The 20,926-nt window shown below is 40.0% G+C and overlaps 1 protein-coding gene across 1 annotated transcript; it reads right to left on the bottom strand.

The window, feature by feature from the left end:
• Window positions 1–1,976: 1,976 nt before the first annotated feature.
• On the bottom strand, window positions 1,977–14,482 carry LOC138193408 (dysbindin-like). The gene is made up of 4 exons (XM_069141428.1): window positions 14,014–14,482; window positions 6,439–6,588; window positions 6,036–6,185; window positions 1,977–4,812 (listed from the first exon to the last, which is right to left on the bottom strand). The coding sequence occupies exons 1-4, from the start codon at window positions 14,054–14,056 to the stop codon at window positions 4,508–4,510; spliced, it is 648 nt and encodes a 215-aa protein (XP_068997529.1). The 5' UTR covers window positions 14,057–14,482; the 3' UTR covers window positions 1,977–4,507.
• Between the last annotated feature and the right edge of the window lie 6,444 nt (window positions 14,483–20,926).

Genomic DNA, 20,926 nt, shown 5'->3' with positions numbered 1-20,926 from the left:
CCTCCAAAAATTTGGGATATACAGAATAGTACATTCAGTTGTAAGTCTCTTGGAGTGTTTGTGGTTTTTTTTATGTACGTGTTCGCTTCGCTTGTTTGTGGACTTGGTTGAACTGAGAGTTTGTGTGTGTGAGACAGTGCACACAATGTTCATTGTTGAAAATGACTGGCCTGTGGTCTTAGTACTGTAGGAGTCAATTTCTGTCATTATCATGCTGGTGTGTGACATTTACAATAAATCTGGCTGAGCAGAGGTGTGTGTGTGTGTGTGTGTGTGTGTGTGTGTGTGTGTGTGTGTGTGTGTGTGTGTGTGAGGAAGGGATGGGGTGATGTTCATGTGTGCCCATGTGTATGATGTGGCTCTTTGCGGTAACACAGTCAAAAATGTGGCTCTTAGTCTCTGACTGGTTGGCCACCCCTGCTTTACACCATCTAACAAAAGGGATTGTGTGGAAGGAGAGCTTGAGGACAAGTTCTTTGAGATGTGACGCTGCTGTGGTCTTCCTGTGTAGGAACCACCATTTCTTTCCATGATCTCAAACTTTTGAAAGGTTGGGGGTGCTCTTAGTTTGGCTATTTGTTTATGATCAAAGCCATAAGAGGACTGTTTCATCAAGCGCATAACATCTTCAATATCACCTTTGATGACCTCGAATTATCTATCTGGCGATACCTATGGTTGTAAAACAAGCTGTGGGGTGATTTACTATTGTTGACACAGGTTGAACGAACTCTTAATTTAATATACTGGTGATCAGTTGCTTTGATTACAGAGCATGATTGGGCTCTAAGGAATCGGGGTATTGAGAGAATAGATGCTTTAAGCTAACAGAATTAAACTGATGGCTGAATGTGTTTTTTGACATTATTTAGATGAGACAGCAGAGTAAAGTTGGTCGACGCAATCATGTTTTCAGGTGTGAAGGGCTCTATTTTCCTGTAGGTGTAAAGCCTGCTAAACGGAAATGCAGCTTTAAGCAGAATTTTGTTGCGTCTGCAACTGTACGCTGTGTCCTGGCACCAATGTGTGTGTGCTTAGTTAGGCACAAAATTGTGTACGTGTTAAAACCTGCTCTGACTGAGTCTTAAAGCAGTCACCAATTTTTGGGGGTTTTCGATTTCTCCAAAATCACAGAACACCTTTCTGTTTCCTCCTTCATCTGCTGCAACTGAAGATTTATATCTGAAGCAAAGTGGATTTTTCAATGTGACTGAGCCAGATTTCTTGCTATAATTTACGACATATAAAAGCGGTGTTACCCAGTGAGAAGTGTTTCATGAGTGAGCCGCCAACAACAACTTGTAGAATCTTGTGCATTTTCCATGGGGTTATCTTGTAAAAAACTTGATTAATAATTTTAATATGACTCGAAGACAGGATCAATCATGATTAAACTGTAAATATGTGGTTTTTTTAATTAGTAAGCTATTTCTCAAAGATTGCAGGTTCAACAGTAGAGCAGCTATCTTCACAAAAAGCCCTGGCCTCAAACAACTCTCACTAGATTTTTTTTTTTTTTTAAGTTTTTTTTATCAGAAGCAGTCTTAGTCTTAATTATTAAATGTATTTTGTTTGTAAATCTAATAAAAACAACTTGCAATATATGTATATGCCTTATTGAGAGGATTATTGCAGTGAGTTTTCCATTTTTACCCCTCGCAAAAAGAGGTGCAAAAGAAATATTCATGTTTGTGGCTTCTGTCTATTTAATCAATCATGTATTAATTAATGTATTTACAATATAGCAGACCTCTGCTCCTGTGATTAAAAATCCACCTAACCCTGCATGGACAAAGCTCAACACAACACAGTTATTTGTTACTGTTACAGCTGTCAGACGTGGCCCACAATTATATACAAGCCCTGGTTACTTCCAGTGTGCACAAAGGCAAGAGGTAATAGAGAAATGAAAAATATAAACAAAGCACCCTTCATGGATTTATTCTTCCTTCATTTCTAACTAAGTGAATGGCAGAGGATAACACTTACAACTCTCCACACTGCACGCTGAACAAACACTGCGGCACAGCATGAAAACCTTCCTTAATGTTTTATCTGCGCTTTGATTCAGGAAAGTGGAGCCCAAATAATTTGGTAAACTGACAGTTTGGGGAAGGGGGAAGAAAACTGATCCAGTAGTTTTATTTCCTTCTGTACACCCATAGGAACTTAAAAGAGCAACAGATTTACCTGGGTGAGAAAACATGCCTGGATTTGATTTCCCTGAAGTCTAAAGAGTGGTGGAAATGGCTCTGAATGAGCTTGATTCAAGAATGAAAGTTTGGAAGTCATCACCCAAAAAGACTAGTGATGTAGTAGGTAGCAAGGATTTCACTGTCGGGCACTCCATATATAGGACTAATGGATACAATCACTGACAGTGGTCTGGGACTATGGTTCATTCATTTTGGCCTGCCCAACGGACAGAGCGTGTCACAAAACAAACTCCTTCGGGCACAGTGCAAGCAAAAAGCAAATAGCAGTCCTTGGTGTGATGAAGGGCAAACAAACCAGCCACAGACCACAATGGCGTCAAATAAAATGTAGTAGATGACAATTGAGAGTAAGCTGAAGGCGAACATATAAATCGAGTAGAACAGGAAAAGTGTACAGCACAACAACAAACAGTTTGTGTTGGCACAGTGTATCCTTGTAATTTTACATTCACATTTTTCTCCCTTGCATGAATGTGAATACAGCACTGCGCTTCGTAGACAACACTTATTATGTGATATTCGGAGCACAGTGAGCTTGTCATCGCTCAAATTAAAAGGACAGATTTAAACTTTACAAGGGCAGTACAACCACTACAGAAGTATGAGAAAAGAGAAACCAAAAGCCACTCGTAAAACACAGGAAACTTGAGCAAACACACAGTACATTCAACAGGTTTACCCTCTGCTTTATTTTTATTTCTTTAAATTTGTTGGAAGACGTTCAAATGGGGAACAGATACACACAATAATTAACACTGTAAAAGGTTGTTTTGAAAGCTGCTGTAGAATTGACCTGGGAAATACCTAGTGTTGAAAATCCACACCCTCACTCAAAACTTCACATATACACCCTCACACACCCTCACACACCCTCATACATACACATACACACACACACACCCTCACACACCCTCATACATACACACACGCACACACACACACACACATACATATATTATACTCTATACACAAACAGGTTTGCCATTCATTCTCCATGTGGTCATAATTATCCAACCCTCACATGGAACACTGGAGTACGTTTGTATTAAGTTCAGGTATCACCTGCATAGTTCAGTAATGCAACACGTTGTACAGCATTTAAAACATTTGAAGTAGTCACTAACTTTAACAAAATGGCATGCATTTACAAGTACAGTTCCATTCATGATGCTGAAAATAGTTTACACATGCACACAGCAATAGATTTTTTTTTTTTTTAATTCAAAGAAATTGCAACTTTGTGGGTTTTGCTAACTCTGTGTCATTTTTGTCATATACTGATCTTTTAAAATCGTGAAATAAAGATACATGAGGCCAGAACTTAAACTGGATCTTTGCACTTTAAAACTCTTTACAGTCAGATCTCCCTTTAGGGGAGCAGTGTGTAGAATTTAAGGGCATCTCGCTCTGAGATAAAAGATCGCAACCAACTAAATACAACTCACTACTTCTACATTGGCTACGAGGACCCGCTCACTATATTGATACAAAGGTCTCATTCCAAACAAAAACCCAATGATTCTTCGTTTCAGGTCATGATGCTATAACGAAACATAGTAAAGAATATTATATTGCATTTCTGCCAGTAGATCCGGTTAAATCCTCCACACTACTCCTTTAAACTAAGAGCTGTCAGTTTGGAGTTTTGATGTTTTTAACGCTCACCGCAAAGGCATTTTCACACACAGAAATTCCAGAACAACAGACTGAATAGCTCGCAACAGTTTTAAGTGAGGCACACCTCAATCTTATGAAGGGCGATATTATCCACGGTAATCTAATTGCCAATACAAAACGTGAGGCAAAATGTACTCAGAATTCAGGTATAGCGTAATAAAAGTTAGAAAGTATTATTTGTTTTATACAGTTACTTTAGATTTCAGTTGTTTTCTTTGTAGAAGTGCGTGTGTTAACCCAATATGACATTCTTCCATTTTTCTTGGCATGGCTGTTGGGAATCTGTAATTTTGAGAGAAAATCCAGAGGGGGGAAGTTTCCCTCCAGCAATGAGAGCACAACTTTTGTCATTTGAACCCATCCAGAACATGTTGTTGCAGGAGAGTGGAATGACTTGTATAATTTGCATAAATGTCTTATGGCACCACTTCCAAAAATGGCAGCCAACAATTTGATAGAGTTGTCTCCAGTTGGAAAGAAAGTTCAATGGTAACCAAGAAAACATTCAAAAGACACAGCAAATCACAGCCAGGTCAGCCATGCTAGGGTTTTTACCCCATTACAAAGGTATGACAGAGAGAGATAGAGATTTCAGACTCTGGAGGGAATAAAATTCAGTCTTTATGATGATTAGTTTGAAGGCGTCTTTCCTCCTCGTCTTCCTCTTCTGTTTCTTCATCCCTGGTTTGGGGGACAGAGGTCAGCAGCAGAGTGTCTGCATGGACTTCCTCATCGTCCGACTGGATCACAGGTGTGTCGGCTCCACCTGCGCTAGTATCACTGGAACCGGACGATGTCGAGGAAATGCGAGACTGTGAGCTGCGGTAAACTTCATTCTGCCGTTTCAAAGGTGCACGCTCCCTGTAGACAACTTCTGCATCTTCATCCTCCTCATCTTCATCATCATCATCCTCACCCTCTGCAAGTAGAAGCTGTTAGAACACAGTTGGAACCTGTTCTGCAGTCATTGACAATGGGTAATTTTCACATCTGAATGGCCAAAACTGAAAATTCAAATCACCAAAAACTCTCATATCATCTTTTATTTTTTCCTTTTTTAGATGTTTCGACATAAGCAGGATGTATAGATCACCCAGATGAGTTTCAGTCTAAACAGTGGCTTTAGAATGTGTGGTTGATCAATTTTACCCAAAATGTCATAAAGAGCTTACAATGCCTTTTTATCCAATCTTTCCCAAAGTGTCTTTAAATATGGAAAGTTAACAAAAGTGGCCTAAAATGTCAACATACCTGTATACTTAAAATAAAAAATAAAAATCAAAGACTCGAATTCAATACAGCATAGCATTGTGCCATTTGGCTCTGAAGCAGTTTTTATACAAAATTGTGCACATGCTGTCTGTGAACACTAGTGCAATCCTGTTGTTTTTGTTTCAGAAGTTGCATCCCTTTATAAAATAATACATATATAATATGACACAATATATTCATAAAAATGATTTATTTAATTGATATATATTTATATATTATAATATATATCTTAATTATATATATATTATAATACATATAATATATATAAATAAATAAATATATATATAAATATAATATATATATATACATATAAATAAACATATAAATTAAATAAAGCATTTTTATGAATATATTATATAATATTATATATGTATTATTTTATTTATTTAATTTATATATATATTTATTTATTTATATATATATATTATATATATATAAATATATTATGTATATAATACATATATATAATACATATCATATATAAATAAAAAGTAAATAAATGTATAAATTAAATAAATAGTTTTTATGAATATATTATATCATATTATATATGTATTATTTTATAAAGGGATGCAACTTCTGAAACAAAAACAACAGGATTGCACTCGTGTTCACTATTTAGATATATATATTTCGATATATATGTATGTATATATAGAATGTTTTTATGAATGAACAACTGAAATTAACATATATTTACAGATCTTTATAATGTTTTCAGAGCGTCAAGAATCTTGACAATTCTGGGTTAGTGGTACTCGTCCTACAGTAGTTTTTAAGAAAATCTGCATTGGAAAATCGATTATACGAGCGGCTGTCGGACACTACAGTGGCAGTAGTTTGTTTGTAGCACGGAGGCAAACAGAGCACCTGGTGGTGGAGATGTCAGCGCTCCTTCATCTGTTCCTGAGCCTGAGTTAAGGAACACATCGAGGGCTTCTTGGTCAGATATGTCCATCAGGTCCATCTGTTCCAGAACGTCCACGTTCACCTCCATAGATGAGATGCTACCTATGGGGGCTGCAGCACAACAGCATATACAACATAAATACACACTGAAACAAAAACTGTATAAACCATTTGAATATTGATACGATATCATACAACATATAGTGGCTTTTAAATGCCTAGAAACTATGTATGTAGAATATGATAGTAGCTTCATATGAATCATTCATAACAAGCAGCTGTAAAACTGTGAGTCATCAGCTACTAACTTTTAAAATGTTTCACAATCAATGGCCCCTGGGAGGTAGAGTAGACAGTCACTCACGTTTCCTGCTGTCGATCTGCAAGTGTGCAGAGGGCAAGTAGTTGTCCACATCATGCTGGTAGACCTCTTCGAAAAAGCGCTGTCTCTCTCTGAGCTTCAGGTGCTGAGCAGAATCATTGTCTAGCAGCCTCTGAGAGTTGTCTGTGTCAGCTGAAACAAAAACACAAAACACATCGAAACATTCACTTAGAACGGAATGTTCTTCTGCCTAAGGTGGAGGAACTGTTGCTTAATTGTAATGCGCTACTCTCTTCTTCAAGGAAAACATGGTTCGCCATGTTCCCAAAGAGGGAGGCAGAGACCATGACATATATTATCTCTGGTTCGCGTACAACCAGGGTTTTTTGTTGCGAGTCATTCCCTCTCGTTCCCCCTCATCTCGCGCCTGTCTGCAGTCACTTTGAGGAAAAGTGTAAGATTTAATACTTGAATTAGATTAGGTTTATTGAGCCAAAAATGCTTTTGCCTCACGCGGCCTGTTCTCTTTATGCTACAGCTCTGTAAATTAATGACATGACAGAACAATCAATAGTTACTTCCTTGAAATTAAGGCATCCACTGGCTTAATACGACAGACAATTAAATAACCACGATCAAAATGTGCCTTTAACTACACTATACATAAACGTAAGATGCTAGAGACATGCTGCAGGTATGGAGATTGATGCAGTACATACACGATTCCACAGTGCCAAGACGATTGTGCAATGACAGCTAATAAAGTAACCTGATTTATATAGCACTTAAACAGTTGTTTAGACAGTCATTTCAATAAGATGATGTTAAAAGAAAAATGTCGTTCAGTGAATACAAATCAATATGTAAACATAAAAACTCAACCTTCAATAAATAACATTTCTACAACTTTGTAAGATCAGATAAGCTCTACTGTAGAGCCTTTCATACAATAAATGATCATGCTTATATGAGTAACTCCGCGGCCATAATACTTTTAATCCCACAATTAGTCCTCCCATATGCCTTCCAGTCAGCTCTTTTTATGACTTTTCCTGAGGTAAATTGTTCTCATAATGTTAGTCTGACCTCTAGTGTTCATGATGAGACTCGCATGCAGTTTGAAAATCAATCTGACGACAAATGAAGAATTTTAAAAGTGCATCAAAATAACTATGTGGACGACGAAGTATTTGCTTGAATACCTGCGGCACTTAGACTTTGAAGTGATCCTTTTTGAGAAGCTGGGCCTTTTCTTTTTTATTTCAGTGTTTGAAATTGCCAGCATTCTTTTTTGTCACATTGACCTTTGCCAGCCCGACAGGCTGTGGTTGTGTAATTGTAGTACATCCTTCTCGGCACACATAGAGCCTCTTCCCCCTGGGTGCCATGAGCTGACACTTTGACTCATGTCACCAGTGGTTTTGGGTGGTGTAGTACATGTGTGTTTGTATAAATCGGGTTAGTGTGAGCATGTTCACATAGACGGAATGCGTTCTTATGCCATCATTGTTTAGTTTATGCTCATTTTGTCACCCAGTGCGTATTACATGCACAACAACCCTCCGTGACTAATGTGTTTACATGATGCCAGCAGATGGCTCCAGCAAGCACAGCAATGACATTTACTTTACTACAGCTACATTCATACCTTTTGAGCAACCCTTTTCTCCTGTTTAAAAACAAACACTGCTGCACATTTGTGTCAGCATCCCTCTTTAGCTGGCTCCATCTCTGAAGGCCCAGCTAGTCAAACTGTCAGTCACTCCGCCACCGCCCTGCAGTGGTGAGTGTCCACTGTCATCCACTAATGACAATCCTTTCTGCTGTCATTCAAGCTGTCTGTGGAGGCAGGAAACCACTCTGTTGTTCACTGTCTCTCTGGCCCATATTTCAGCAGTTGTTGACACACAGTCGATGACATAAAGCTTACAGTGTTGTTAAATATAACGCAGTGCCCAGACATGAATGTATCCAGATGGAGGAACTAAATATATTTGAACATGCTGAGTTGTTTATGCTATTGCTCTGGGTACCAGCATTAATGGCATCAGATATAACTGATAATTAATTATAATTTAATTATAATTTCGACCCCACTTCAGCGTGTATTCAATTGCCATATTCCAGTGTTTTACACAACTGCTCGATATGTAGCTGCTGGCTTATCAGATGCCAGAACACTGTACAGCACTTTGTCTTGAAAATGTGCATATCAGCAGTTGTTTTGCCTTTTAATGCATCAAACACAAATGCGCTCACATGTATATGACTGGCCACTGTGGCCCATCTTCCCAGATGGCACTGTGGCAGAGGCTGAGCCACCTTTAACTTTTTTTTGCGGGGTGTCTTTACATTGTATTGCCAGAGCTCTCTGAATTCTCACCCCCGTTGCGTTACTTGACAGGCCTGAGTCAAATGAATGAGACGTCTGCAGGGTTTTTTGTGTGTGTGTGTGTGTGTGTGTGTTTGTTTTAATTAGTTTGTTTTATGGAGGGGCTACAATGTGGCTGAATGCAGCTTTTCAGCATCATCATTAAAACCCCAATTGAAGGTGTACTCCTGTCAGCCATGTGTGTTCATATATTTATACCATTCCTATCCCTAAAATAGTCCAAAATAGTGGATAGAGTAGATTTACCTCTGGCTCCATTAGCCCACACCTCAATAAATATCAACATGCCACTGTGCAAGTCCCCTCGTTGTCCCAGCCTTGTCCTTTCTGTCCAGAAAGACAGCACATTGCGAGAGGAACAGCAGGGCTGAGTCTTGGTGTGGTATTTGGTCTTGCAAAAGGTAGAAATTTAATAAGGGATGTGCTCTTTAAGGAGTCAAATGGCCTCAACATAATAACCTGCCCAAACCCTCTGCCCCCCCCCCCCCCCCCCCCCCCCCCCCCATTGCCACCTCCTAGTGTCCATGATCATTCAGCAGTCATCATTCGGCAGCAGCGGGAAGTTTGAGACGGATAAACCAGTTACTAAAGGCTGTTACAGCAATGATGAGGCTTGATGATGATGAAACTACACAGCTTATGTAAACCTCAGTTCTGCCTGTTGGCCTTATAGAGGTCTCTGTCTCTCTCTCTCCCATTCTCTGTGACTCTCTCGTGCCTTCCTTTTCTCATCTAAAAATCATATTTCATTTCTCAAGTGGAGATGGCCAGTGGACATGTCCAACCCACGCACAGACTCAGCTGCATGTCCCCACCTGTCTGCTCCTGTGTGGGAGAAAATCATGTATGTAAAAAGGCTGACTCATCCAGATAACTTCTGAGTTTCCTACCACCGTGCTGTGGAAGACGTGTAGGAGGTTTCCATGCAAATTGGCTGAGCGTACATTACTAGCATGCTCTGTGTGAGACTCAGATGGTGTTCATTGCCTCCACAGGGGAATTTTTTGCTTTTTGACAGGGGTTATTAACCCCGAAGGATCCTGCTCACATGGCTGTTGGCACATCAAGTCTTTTGTCCCACTTTCAATCCAGTGCCCACTGACATTCAAGAAGATTTTGTGCAAGGGTCACAAAGTCTGATTGAAATAATCATGGTGTTAAACTAGGCTAACTATTCAGTTCTCAGGCTGCTGCTTTATCCTTATCAAGGCTACAAAATACAGGTCATATGGAAAAGATTTACTTTAGGTGGGTGAATGAACAGAGAACAGCTGTAATGGCTGACTTTTGCTTTGTTATGAATGTGTTGGCCTCAGGCTATTAAGAGACATGTCTTATAAAAGATAAAGAAGAAAATAAAAACCAGGACAGCAGATGAAAGGAGAGGTACCGGGCTTCAAATATGCTGGTTACACAAAGGCTTAGTGTATGTTTGACTGCTGACACAGCACTTAACCACATCATGGCACAGTTACAGCCACTGAAGGGCAGTAAAAACAACACTGATTGAGAGCAAATTCAGATTTTTTTTTGTTGTTTTTTTTTTGTTTGTTTTTTTGTTTTACTCCTGCATGCAAAAAGTGGCTCAGACAGTGTCTCCCATCTCCTCGGATCCATAAAGTGACTCTCACTTTAGATATGTGGGTAGGTAGTTACCTAGTTAGCCAGAGAAGTTATTTGTATCTTACATTTAAGCAGATAAACACACAGTTTAACACTTTCCTTACACTTTTGCACTCTTACTTTTGGTGTTATGTATATGTATAATATTACGGGACCTTCAGCCTCAGAGACACCACAACTTAAATATTTCCAAAGTTTGAACGATTCCAAGTTCCAAGGAGTTCATTGGTAACAGTGACAAATCTAGGGTAACGTCCAGGCAGATTCCAGCTCATTTCTCAGCTGCCATCAGAGGAGCCTTTGGAAAGGACAGCTTTGTTTACCCGTTTGGACATTTTTGACAAAGAAACCTAAAAAATGATGGAGGCCATTGTACTGGAACGCAGTTTATTATGTGTCTCCCTCAACATAAATACTCACTTTTTTCATCTAATGCCACGATTTGGACAAATATAAGAGTGACGAATTCACTCTTTGTGGAGACAGAAAGACAAATGTTGTACCACTAACTAACTTAATATTTTAACAGCTCCCTTTTGAAATTGTGATCGGTGGCAGGACCTATGCCCCCTACCCAGAAATCCATGCTCCATCTCAGCCCACACTGCACCACAATTACTTAGGTCTTATTGTTATATAATACGTGTACAATCATTCAGCTGCACACCCCACACTGGACTCCTACTGCATTGTAGTGCATGACGACTTAGCGTACTGCCGTGTTTGTGGTGTATGTAAACAGGATTTTCATGTTCCCTGAGATGGAATGGAGAGAAGGAAGGAAAGAAAAAAGTTACTCAAAGAAAGCAGAATGCGGTTATGCAACCTGAGTCAAGTAATTGCGGTGTCAGTGATTTGAGGTAAAAGGCTTTACAAGGTTTGCATGCCTCAGCGAAGCCAGAATACTGACAAATACAAGTGCAGCGACAGCATGCATTTTATGTGCATTTGTTGTGTCAAAGAAACACACTAAATATAAGTTAATTGGCTTCAATACGGCAAGAAAGACAGCCTTTTTTTTTTCTTGTTTCTTTATCCCTTTTAAAGTGCACATTTTGTCAAACATCGAGATTCATTCTCTTTCAAACACTTTCATTCTTGTATTGATGTGTATCAGATCATCAGCATTCCTTGATGTGTAGGAATCTAACACAAGATTAAGAGGCGGTTTGTGTGTTTCAGAGGAGGTGGGGGTGGGAGCTTCGGGGCCAGAGGTGACGGTTAAGCCGAAGCACATGATTTTTTTTCATCTTCTTCAAGTGTTTGATCATGTGGTCTTTTCCACTGCACTGCTGTACTCCTGATAATCTGCACTGCTAGTCTTTTTATTCCCTTTCAAGTGTTACAAAATACACACTGGGCCCTCTGGTTGTTTTATTTTCAGCAGTATTTTCCCTCTCTGTTGTCTTCTCTGTGGACACATCAGCAGCACCTTTCAATGATAAAAACATTCCTCTCTAAATACGGGGATCCGTGTCATTTTAATGCTACAGTCATACATTAAGAGTCCTGAGCACGGCTGTGGAAGCAGGGAACAAATGTTCCTATTGAACCAGTGAGTCACATGGTGTTGCATTCAATTTCCTTGTTGCAAGTGGAAAGAAATCCCATGATCGTCTTTCTGTTTTCAGTGAACAGAGAGATTGGGTGTTTATGTGTGTGAGAGAGAGAGAGAGAGAGAGAGAGAGTAAAGCAATAACACTGCATGGCCAGTCACATCTGACAGCCCATCTATCTCAAACTCCACCCCTCCTCTCCTCCATCTCCCAATTCCCCCCGGGTCCGGCGATAGTGCCGCACATCTCGCAGCAGTATACAGCCACATGATTTTTAGGAATCACTGCTACTATTTACAGAGCCAAGCACTCCTTTCTGCTGGCCTTGTAGCCACAGCAGTCCATCAAGCATAAATCATTTATGAGTGAGATCACTGCACCACAACAGCCACCTCCCCTGCTTCCCCACTCCCCTTACTGTCCACACACATATCCATAAACACACTGCCATGTAGCAGAAAATAAGTCAACCTGGCCATTTACCCTGTCCTGCCTCTTACTCCAGCACCCAGCACCACCATCATAGCCTACGTCATACTGTAGGAAGCACAGCCTGAAGCCTAGAGCGAGGAATACTGTACATGTTCATATTATATAAATGTACATGTGATCACTCTTTTGTCTTCTCAACCCACTCACTGTCTTCAAGTTAGGGCTGGTTGATATGATGTGATAACTATATTCTTGACAATATAACAACATACTGAAATTATTATTACTTTTAAGAACATACAGTTGCAACAAAATAACTGCAATGGTTTCATATGGCAGCATAAACATAACAGTTGGCCTTCAAATATCCTCGACTGTAGAGCTGCTTTCAGCCATGCTTGTTACTCATGTAATGCACTTCATGGTATGACGTCAACAAGTCTAAATATTGCCATTATCCCTTTTTTTTTTTATCATATTAAAAATTATACCAATATCATCGTGAATGATATGATATGGCGCAGCCCTGCTACATACACTTTATTAGTTTCTTCTCATCTTCTGGTTTGCACGATCCCGATGCTGCGATCATATCTTGAACATTATCTGACCCCCCCCCCATCCCCACACGGTGCAGTGTCTGATCAGATTTTGTATTCCCAGGCTATTCCCCATTCCCAAAGCCATTAGGGCTCTTCACCCAGGGCTAAATGCAAAGATGACCTCCAGCTATGCCCACTGCTCCCTATTTAGGTCAATCAAAACAGGGCTTTTAGTAGTCTCCTATAGCACTCTGCCTGTAGTATGTATACATTAACAAACACTCAGAACACACAGAGACATCAAAGCAGTAAATTGCATAGAGAAATGGCAGACAGTGGAGGTCGTCAGTTCAATTCCAAAACATGACAGTGTTTCTCTAGAAAGCAGGTCAGTGTCAGCATGTCTTTCCTTCCTGCTTTAGCTTAGTCAGACTCTAAGAAGTACTTGTTATCCCTTCAATGTGATTAAACCACATCTGCATCAACAATGTTGCACCAGCATCAAGGCTGTCAGGCCAATGTAGTTACAGAGATGACCCGTGGCTGTTATTATTTCCTTGGATAAGGAGACGTGCATAAGTGTTCCCTATGAGGCTCGGAAATAGAAAGATAAAGTGGACATAAGTAATTTTAGTTTTCAGTGAGTAACGATTTAATTAATCCCTGGGGAGAAAATTACATAACAGCCTTGCCGTAACCTTTTGGCCATAGTGAATGTAACATAAGAAAGTATGAGTCAACATTAATCAGTACTCTTATCAAAGAGTTATCTGTTTCACAATAAAACGTGTCTCATGAAAGAGTTCACTGTTTTTGTTTTGGGAGTCATATGAGGGTGTTATAAGGAAGAAGTAGGGAATTTGCAACCTCTGCGCAGTTTTTTTTTATTGAGACTTTCCTTCACCAGGATATGCTGAAATGTGTTCTGACAATTAAAGTGATAAATGAATGCTCAAAGCTGAATAGGAGGCAGCGTATACAGTTAATGTTAAATTACAGCAACAATGCAGAGTAATTCCCTGTCCGGGACATAAAGTTGTGTCCCACATGTAATGCGCTGTTGGTTACTTACATGCCAGACGCTTGTTGTGGTTGGTTGACCCAGTAGACGACATGATCCAGTGATGTGGGACGACTGGTTGAAGAGTGTTTACCTCTGAGTGTGTGTGGAATTTTCTTGTCACCCCTCCTGTCAAGGCTCCAGGACAGGATGCTGGTGTGTGTAGTGGATGGTCATCTAGTCATTGCATCTCTTGACTTTGATAGCAGGACGATCAGAGACAGTACGTCCACTTCACCCTTTAGCTCGCTTCCCTCTCCCCTTTCGTCTCCTCTGCTCTGCCTTTCTGCTGTGTTCGCTGATCCCCCCCCCCCTCCTTTCTGATCGCCTTTGCTGTTTTTTTTTTTTCTAGGTTTTCCCTCTCACTGCTTCACACTCATCTCAGCTGCCTTTCTGTGTCACACACACACACACACACACACACACACACACACACACACACACACACACACACACACACACACACACACACACACACTCTCTCGCTCACTCTGTCAGATAGGCTCAGTAGGGTTGTAGGGATCTGTGCAGCTTAGACACGAGTGGGTGTGAGTATGTCTGTGTGTGTGTGTGTGTGCGTGGGAGTGTTTGTGTGTGCGTGTTAAGGGGGGTGATAGTGGGCTACGGCATTGTGGCCTGTACCAACTAGTGACTACGGGGCTCAGCAGGATCAGGAGTAGAGACTTTTTACATAATATTGATGAGTATACTAGGAACAAATCACTCTTGCTTTACTTTATATTTAATTATTAATTTACTCACCTTCTTGAATACTTTAGAAATGAACTGTGATAATAAAAGCATAACAAACAAAAAAATAATACATTTACATGACTGACTCTATCTCCTTGCTGTAAGATGTACTCTATGAAATCTTTGTAAAAAATACTATCTAATACTGTTCCATCATGTCATATATTATATATACATTGTCCCTTTTTCTATTGTTTTTAAAATGTTTGTTATTTTTTTACTAGATATTCTTTGACGTCTTTTTCTAATAATTTCAGTAAAAGAGTATTCTAGCAAGATTAATGGTAATATTAATAATGGTAATATAGTATTGCACTTAAGTAGTATTTATTTAGTAAAAGCACAAGCACGAACATACGTGAAATTGATTTTATGCTGAAAGTGCAGTAACATGTATACGAATTTATTATTGTTTTTCCCAAATTATTCAACACCAGCTCACGACAGCCCTTTTGCCATTGTAGCTATCCAGAAGGATCCAAAAACTGTCAACTCCACAGTGAGTTAGGGATTTGCAAACAGCAACTAACAAGACTCCAAGACTACCAAGAGTCCAATTGTGGTCCCATGATATGATTTCGTCACAATTCCTTCGTAGACACAATGCTAATTCGATTTCAAACAACATTAGAAGACATATATTGCAATTTATTACCTTTTATTATAAAATTATTTCCCTGAAGAAAAACTCTCAATTCAATGAGTTTCTTGCAGCAAAATGACACTGTTAAGCAGACAGACTGACCAACAGTCATTGAACCTCGCACAGTGTTGCTTGCACCTGAAAAATTTATTTATTTAATATATAATAAAATATCAATAATTGGAATCTGTTTATCAACACATTACTGTCACTTAAAATATTGCGATGCTACTGTGTCGGTAACCCTAACCCGTATTTAGAAATACCTTAAAGTGCAATGCCAACGACAGCTGATGCTGCCTTTTAAAAAGCTCCCAAAAAGTTTTTTCACTGTGATCTCAATTTCTCCTCCACACTTTAATTATTTTACAGCTGGTGATTTTGGAAATATCTGTCATATAAAATTTGTATCCAGACACACAGTTCTACCGTGCTTGTGGTTCAGGTTATACACTAACAAAACCCTCACAGTATGCTGTCACATATAATTTCATCAGTTTTATAATTTTGCATGCATCACGATGAATTAGATATCTGTAGTGGATGTTACAGAAACGCATCCCGTAGTTGTCGAGATACTTGAGTCCAAACCTGAACCTCAACCTCCTAGTGGTGCTGCCTCATATATTTACACCACACTGTCGCCACCTTGAAAAAACCTCTTTCAAACCCCATGCCTACAATCTTTAAAAGGCTTCCTGTTAATTATTTGAGTCTCCCCTTCCAAACTGAGATCACCCTGATGTTATAATGGGGCTTAATTTTTTTCATAATCCTCATATTCCTTCAACTCCAAAGACAACATTGAGACAAATATTTTCACCTGAAAAGCGCTGAGTAGCGCTGTCTATGACAGGGGTCTCCAACCCATAGTTCACAAATTACCAGTAGCCCACGACCCGGTTCTGAGTAGATCATGGAAGGCTCGAACAACATGTAGTGTTAACATAGACCCACCCCTCTTCAATTGAAAACTCAAAGGCTTACAGAGAAAAGCATGCATATTCCCATTAAAGAAGCTTATTCAGCTGCTTTGGGTGAAGCTCAGGTGTGTTAGATTATATTACTAAACATGATTAGCCTTTGGACACTTTCAGTTTGTCAAAGTAGCTCAGAGGAAAAACGGTTTGAGACCCCTCGTCTATAATGATAAAACTCATTAATATTTAAAATCATTGGGGTTCCCATTTGTTCACAAATCACTTTTCATTACTTAAAAGATTAATAATAGCCCATAAATATCCAGGAAATACCAGGTTGTTGAAAATCCATTTGGCTGGTTTAACTTCTTCCCCTGCTTTGCTTTGTCTCTCCAGTGAGCACTTTAATTTATCTGTCTAATGGCCAGTTTGAATATTACCTTCTGGAAAAGAGCAGCAGAGAATCCTTAAAAGTATTAGCATTTACATTTGCAGACTTGATGGCCAATTCTCCCATTCTCCTTTATTAACAACTTGATAACATGTAGGCTTGATGGCTTATTAGAAATTCATGTTAGTAATTATTTATCAACAGTAGCAGAGGTGAGAATATCTGTTTCTAATATTTCAATCAATTTGAGCGTCAGTATTTTACTTGTTTGTATATAATTTGGAAAATCTAAGAAATAGAAATTACATGAAATCTTGGCTTTTTGCAAATCAGATCTGTTTCTTTTGCGCCTTAGAGGTATTTTAATGCAAGCATGAACAGCAGCAAACATACTTATGTACCAACATGTAATTATGCACACACACACACACATGCACGTTCAGGCACAGCACTAAAAACACACTTATCCCCACAGACACTGTTGCAAATGCACCCTGAAACACTGTCACATATAGGGGGTTAATTGGCACTTAGCATCATGGAGTCCTGCAGGTCCTGACTCCCCCTTTCCCTAATAAAAGGCTTCTAACAGGCAATTACATCACACTTCAGCTGGAAGAGGCTATTCCAGTCTAACCACTAATGTCATAGAAAACTAATTCAGACCATGCAAGGCGATAGGGAAGGATAACAAGATGTGATTCATGGCCTGCCCTGCTATGTTCTGTTGCTGTGGTCATTTATGATCATTTATGAAAATTCCTAGCGTATTCTCCCAGTAACACAGCTTTACAGGCAATCTGTTTGATTTGCATTATATGTCAGACCTGTGTCTATAACTGGAAACACTCCACGTCAGCCATGAACTTGTATAATCTAACACTGAGGCTGGACATTAACGTAAACAATGGTTGACATAGAAGCGGTGAGAGAAGATTTTCACTGTCACTTAACACAAGCCAAGACCTCCTCCACTGTAGAGTACATTACAGTAATTCCCAACAGGTCCTTACACCTCATTCGTGAATCGATATTGGCATCTGCTGGTGAAAGTTGTGTATTACAGTTCAGTTTAACTGCAAGGGAATCTGCAGTTAAGATTTCTGTAAAAACGTACTTCAGTGCAACCCCAAAAGGACTTTGTCACTTCCATAATACAAATGCCATAAAAAAGAATATCATTAAGAAAACGTATACTTTTTCAGATCAGTCTTTGTGCTAAAATTAAATCAAGTGTGCGTTAAATTCCATTTTCTACTGACGAGATGTGTCTTTTGGAAATGAAAGAAAATCATGATCACATTTAAATGTTGTACTTCAGGTTTCATATACTCCCAGGTTTAATTCATTCAGGTGAACAAAAGGGGATTTCCAGTGACTGTTCACAGTGTTGGTGTGTGCGTGTGCATGACTGTATGTGCATGTATGTGTGTGTTGTGCCTGTTGCTCTTTTAGCTTTATCAGTGCTGGCTTCCTCTTTGAAACTGTGTTGTCTCAGTTTTCTGCAGCAGTCTCTGATGTGGTTTTGTGACTCATACTGTGGTAAATATACTCATTTGCGCGCGCACACACACACAGGCAGAGTCACAAACACATGTATTCCCATCTACACACACACACACACACACACACACACACACACACACACACACTACTCCTGGTCACCAGTTAGTATTCCTTTTGCATTAAGGTTATTCTTTGGTGGCGCAATAAACAGTAAGCCTGCTGACATAAGCTGCTGGATTTTCTCGAGTGAACAACACACAGTTACGCCTCAGTGGCAGAAAAAAAAACTAAAACACTTCACGTCTTAACTTCACATCTTCACAGCCACACCAGACAGTAAAGTCAAAGCCCTCAAACTTTATTAAAAAATATCACAATGTGCTGTGTGGGGGATATTCTGGGGGGTCACCATGGCAACAGACATCCAAGTGCCACAGGCGCGAACGTGCACACCTGCCTGCCGGTGTTGCAACTTGTGCCTCTGAGCCTCCCTGTTACACAGTATCTGGGTACTGTTTTCTAAATGTGGCAGGACGGAGAGGCGACAGCCGGGATGCCTTTGTTCTCAGAGACAGGAGCACACATCTCTGTCAAGGTGGTAATTAGCCATTGTGAGACTAAAAAGTTGTGAGAATTGTGCTTGTTCCAGCTGTGAGATGCACAACCGCTTGTGTGAAACAGAGCTTTGTCTCGCCAGACTTTGAATGACAGCTTTTTAGACAGCAGCAATGCATTTTAATTACAACAACCACACTCAATACTTTGTCCTTGCCAGCCGGGCATTTGACAGTTACAGCATATCTACCTGTTTTGGCATTAAAACTTTCTGACAGCAGTGAGTTCAGTATAATATGGCATGCATCAGTTTTGACTTTTTACTTCAGATATTCAAGCCATGGTGCGCTGAGTAAAGTCTGTATTTTGTAATAGTCACACTTCTTTGATTGTGTTGCATGTCTCTGTGGAGGCGCTGTGAAAGTGTGTGCTTGGATGGATCACTTTTGGGTTAACATGATTTGTGATGTCAGCTTTGCAAGGGTGTGCAGAGGTTTTTTTTTTGTCAGTGTCTAAATGAGATCTAGTGACTCATGTGGAGAAAACCGGCAACTTGGACTGGGTGACTGACAGTATCGGTTTGACTCGTCATGCTGAGCCCTGCCACTGATATACAGCAGTGAACTCGGTATCTTGTGGACATTAGTCATTGCTTGATGAAACAACACACTGCACAGTAAACTGGTTTGGGTGACCTCAGAATTTCAAATGTCAACCTTATTTTGTTTTTCTTGTCAGTGGAAATGGCAGATGTGTGATATTATGTATTTTGTGAGTCAACATGACAAAACCCACAGTTTATCATAGGAAGCGGCTATGTTATACCAAAGTTCGAGAAAGAATTTCTGAAAGCTGAATCCTACCAGACATTTTTAGAAAATATTTAAATATATTTACCCGTATACTTTAATGTATAAGAAAGTTGAAAATGTGGCATGTTTAAAGTATTCTTTATTATTTCTGTCTCAGTTTTGTCACCCGGGGGTTTGTATGTGTAATAGCTCATGTTTGGAAATAAAATGGCATTTGGATGTTTCTCGTTGCAGAGCACTTGTCTGCGGGCACGTGCATGTGTGTGAGTGCGTAAATGTATGTATGAGTATGTGAGTCACGCACCACTATCCAGCCCCCTGGGCTTCGAGTTCTGGCGCCCATCTTTCAGCTCCTCTACTGCACACTGAACCCAGTGAACCTTCTGCTGTTTACACTCTCCCCCTCCTCCCATTCGCTCTGTCTCTATTTATCTCTCTCGCACACTCTCATGCTCATCTATTCTCCCTCTCTTGCTTGCTCTCTCCATCTCCCTCCAGCTCCCTACAGTACATCTCTCATTCTCACGCGCTCTCACTCACTTGTGTTCTTAGTCTTTTCTCTCGCAGCCCTTTCCTCTGTCTCTCTTTATAACTGTGCCTCTGTGGATCTACCTTGGCAGATCAAGACTTATTCAGAGTCAGACAGTCTCTGTTTCTATAAGTTTCAGACAGACACTCAGGGTCTTCCTCTGTTAGAGTTGTCTCATTTAATGTCTAACTGTGTGGCCAGAGAAAGAGCCAGACAGAGAGAGAGCAGGTGACAGGGATAAGTGGATTGAGAGATGCGAATGGATAGAAAAGGATATTCTTGCTTTTCAGACATTTAGGCATTACATGTGAGGCGGAGATGAAGATGGAAACACTACAGATATCGTTCTCAACCTCCACCTTCCCTTCACTGCTGTCTTCTACCTCCACATCCTCACCTATTTCATCACTACCATCATCATCATCATCACCACCACCACCGCTCTTCCAAACTCAAACACTCCATCAGGTTGCAGAAAAGTCCAGCAGCTGCTGTGTAGTCAGCCCTCTGCTGCACACACCGAGCCCCCTTCTGTACATTACAACTTTATCCAACAGCGGACTGGTAAAAAAATGTGGCTCTGTTACTGTACACGTCTGTGTGAGCAAGTCTCCTTTTTTCATGAATGAGGATATGTGTGTGGGCATGTGCAAGGGATAGTCGGTGGGAAGGGGAGGGCATGCCACTCATGTCAGCTCCTGCACTAAGTGTGAGATTCCATTTTGAGTGTCCGGCTGATGTAACTTTACCCGTCAAAAAGCAGTCATGTCATCTTTGGGCCCCTAGTTCTGAATTGCTTTGCTTGAAATTCTCCGA

This window comes from Embiotoca jacksoni, unplaced genomic scaffold (assembly GCF_022577435.1).
Source record: "Embiotoca jacksoni isolate LCO1_2020_lvr unplaced genomic scaffold, fEmbJac1.0.p SCAF_9, whole genome shotgun sequence".
NCBI lineage: Eukaryota > Metazoa > Chordata > Actinopteri > Embiotocidae > Embiotoca > Embiotoca jacksoni.
The sequence above is the reverse complement of the archived record's forward strand: the minus strand, read 5'-3'. Positions and strand labels throughout refer to the sequence as shown.

What these genes read in the sequence shown, in the direction of transcription:
- LOC138193408 (XM_069141428.1), bottom strand. Translation starts at nt 14,056, where the DNA reads ATGTCGTCTACTGGGTCAACCAACCACAACAAGCGTCTGGCAT. An exon ending in GCAGATCGACAGCAGGAAAC is followed by an intron (nt 6,186 to 6,438) that starts GTGAGTGACTGT and finishes GTTGTGCTGCAG; the next exon opens with CCCCCATAGGTAGCATCTCA. An exon ending in GCTGACATCTCCACCACCAG is followed by an intron (nt 4,813 to 6,035) that starts GTGCTCTGTTTG and finishes TTCTACTTGCAG; the next exon opens with AGGGTGAGGATGATGATGAT.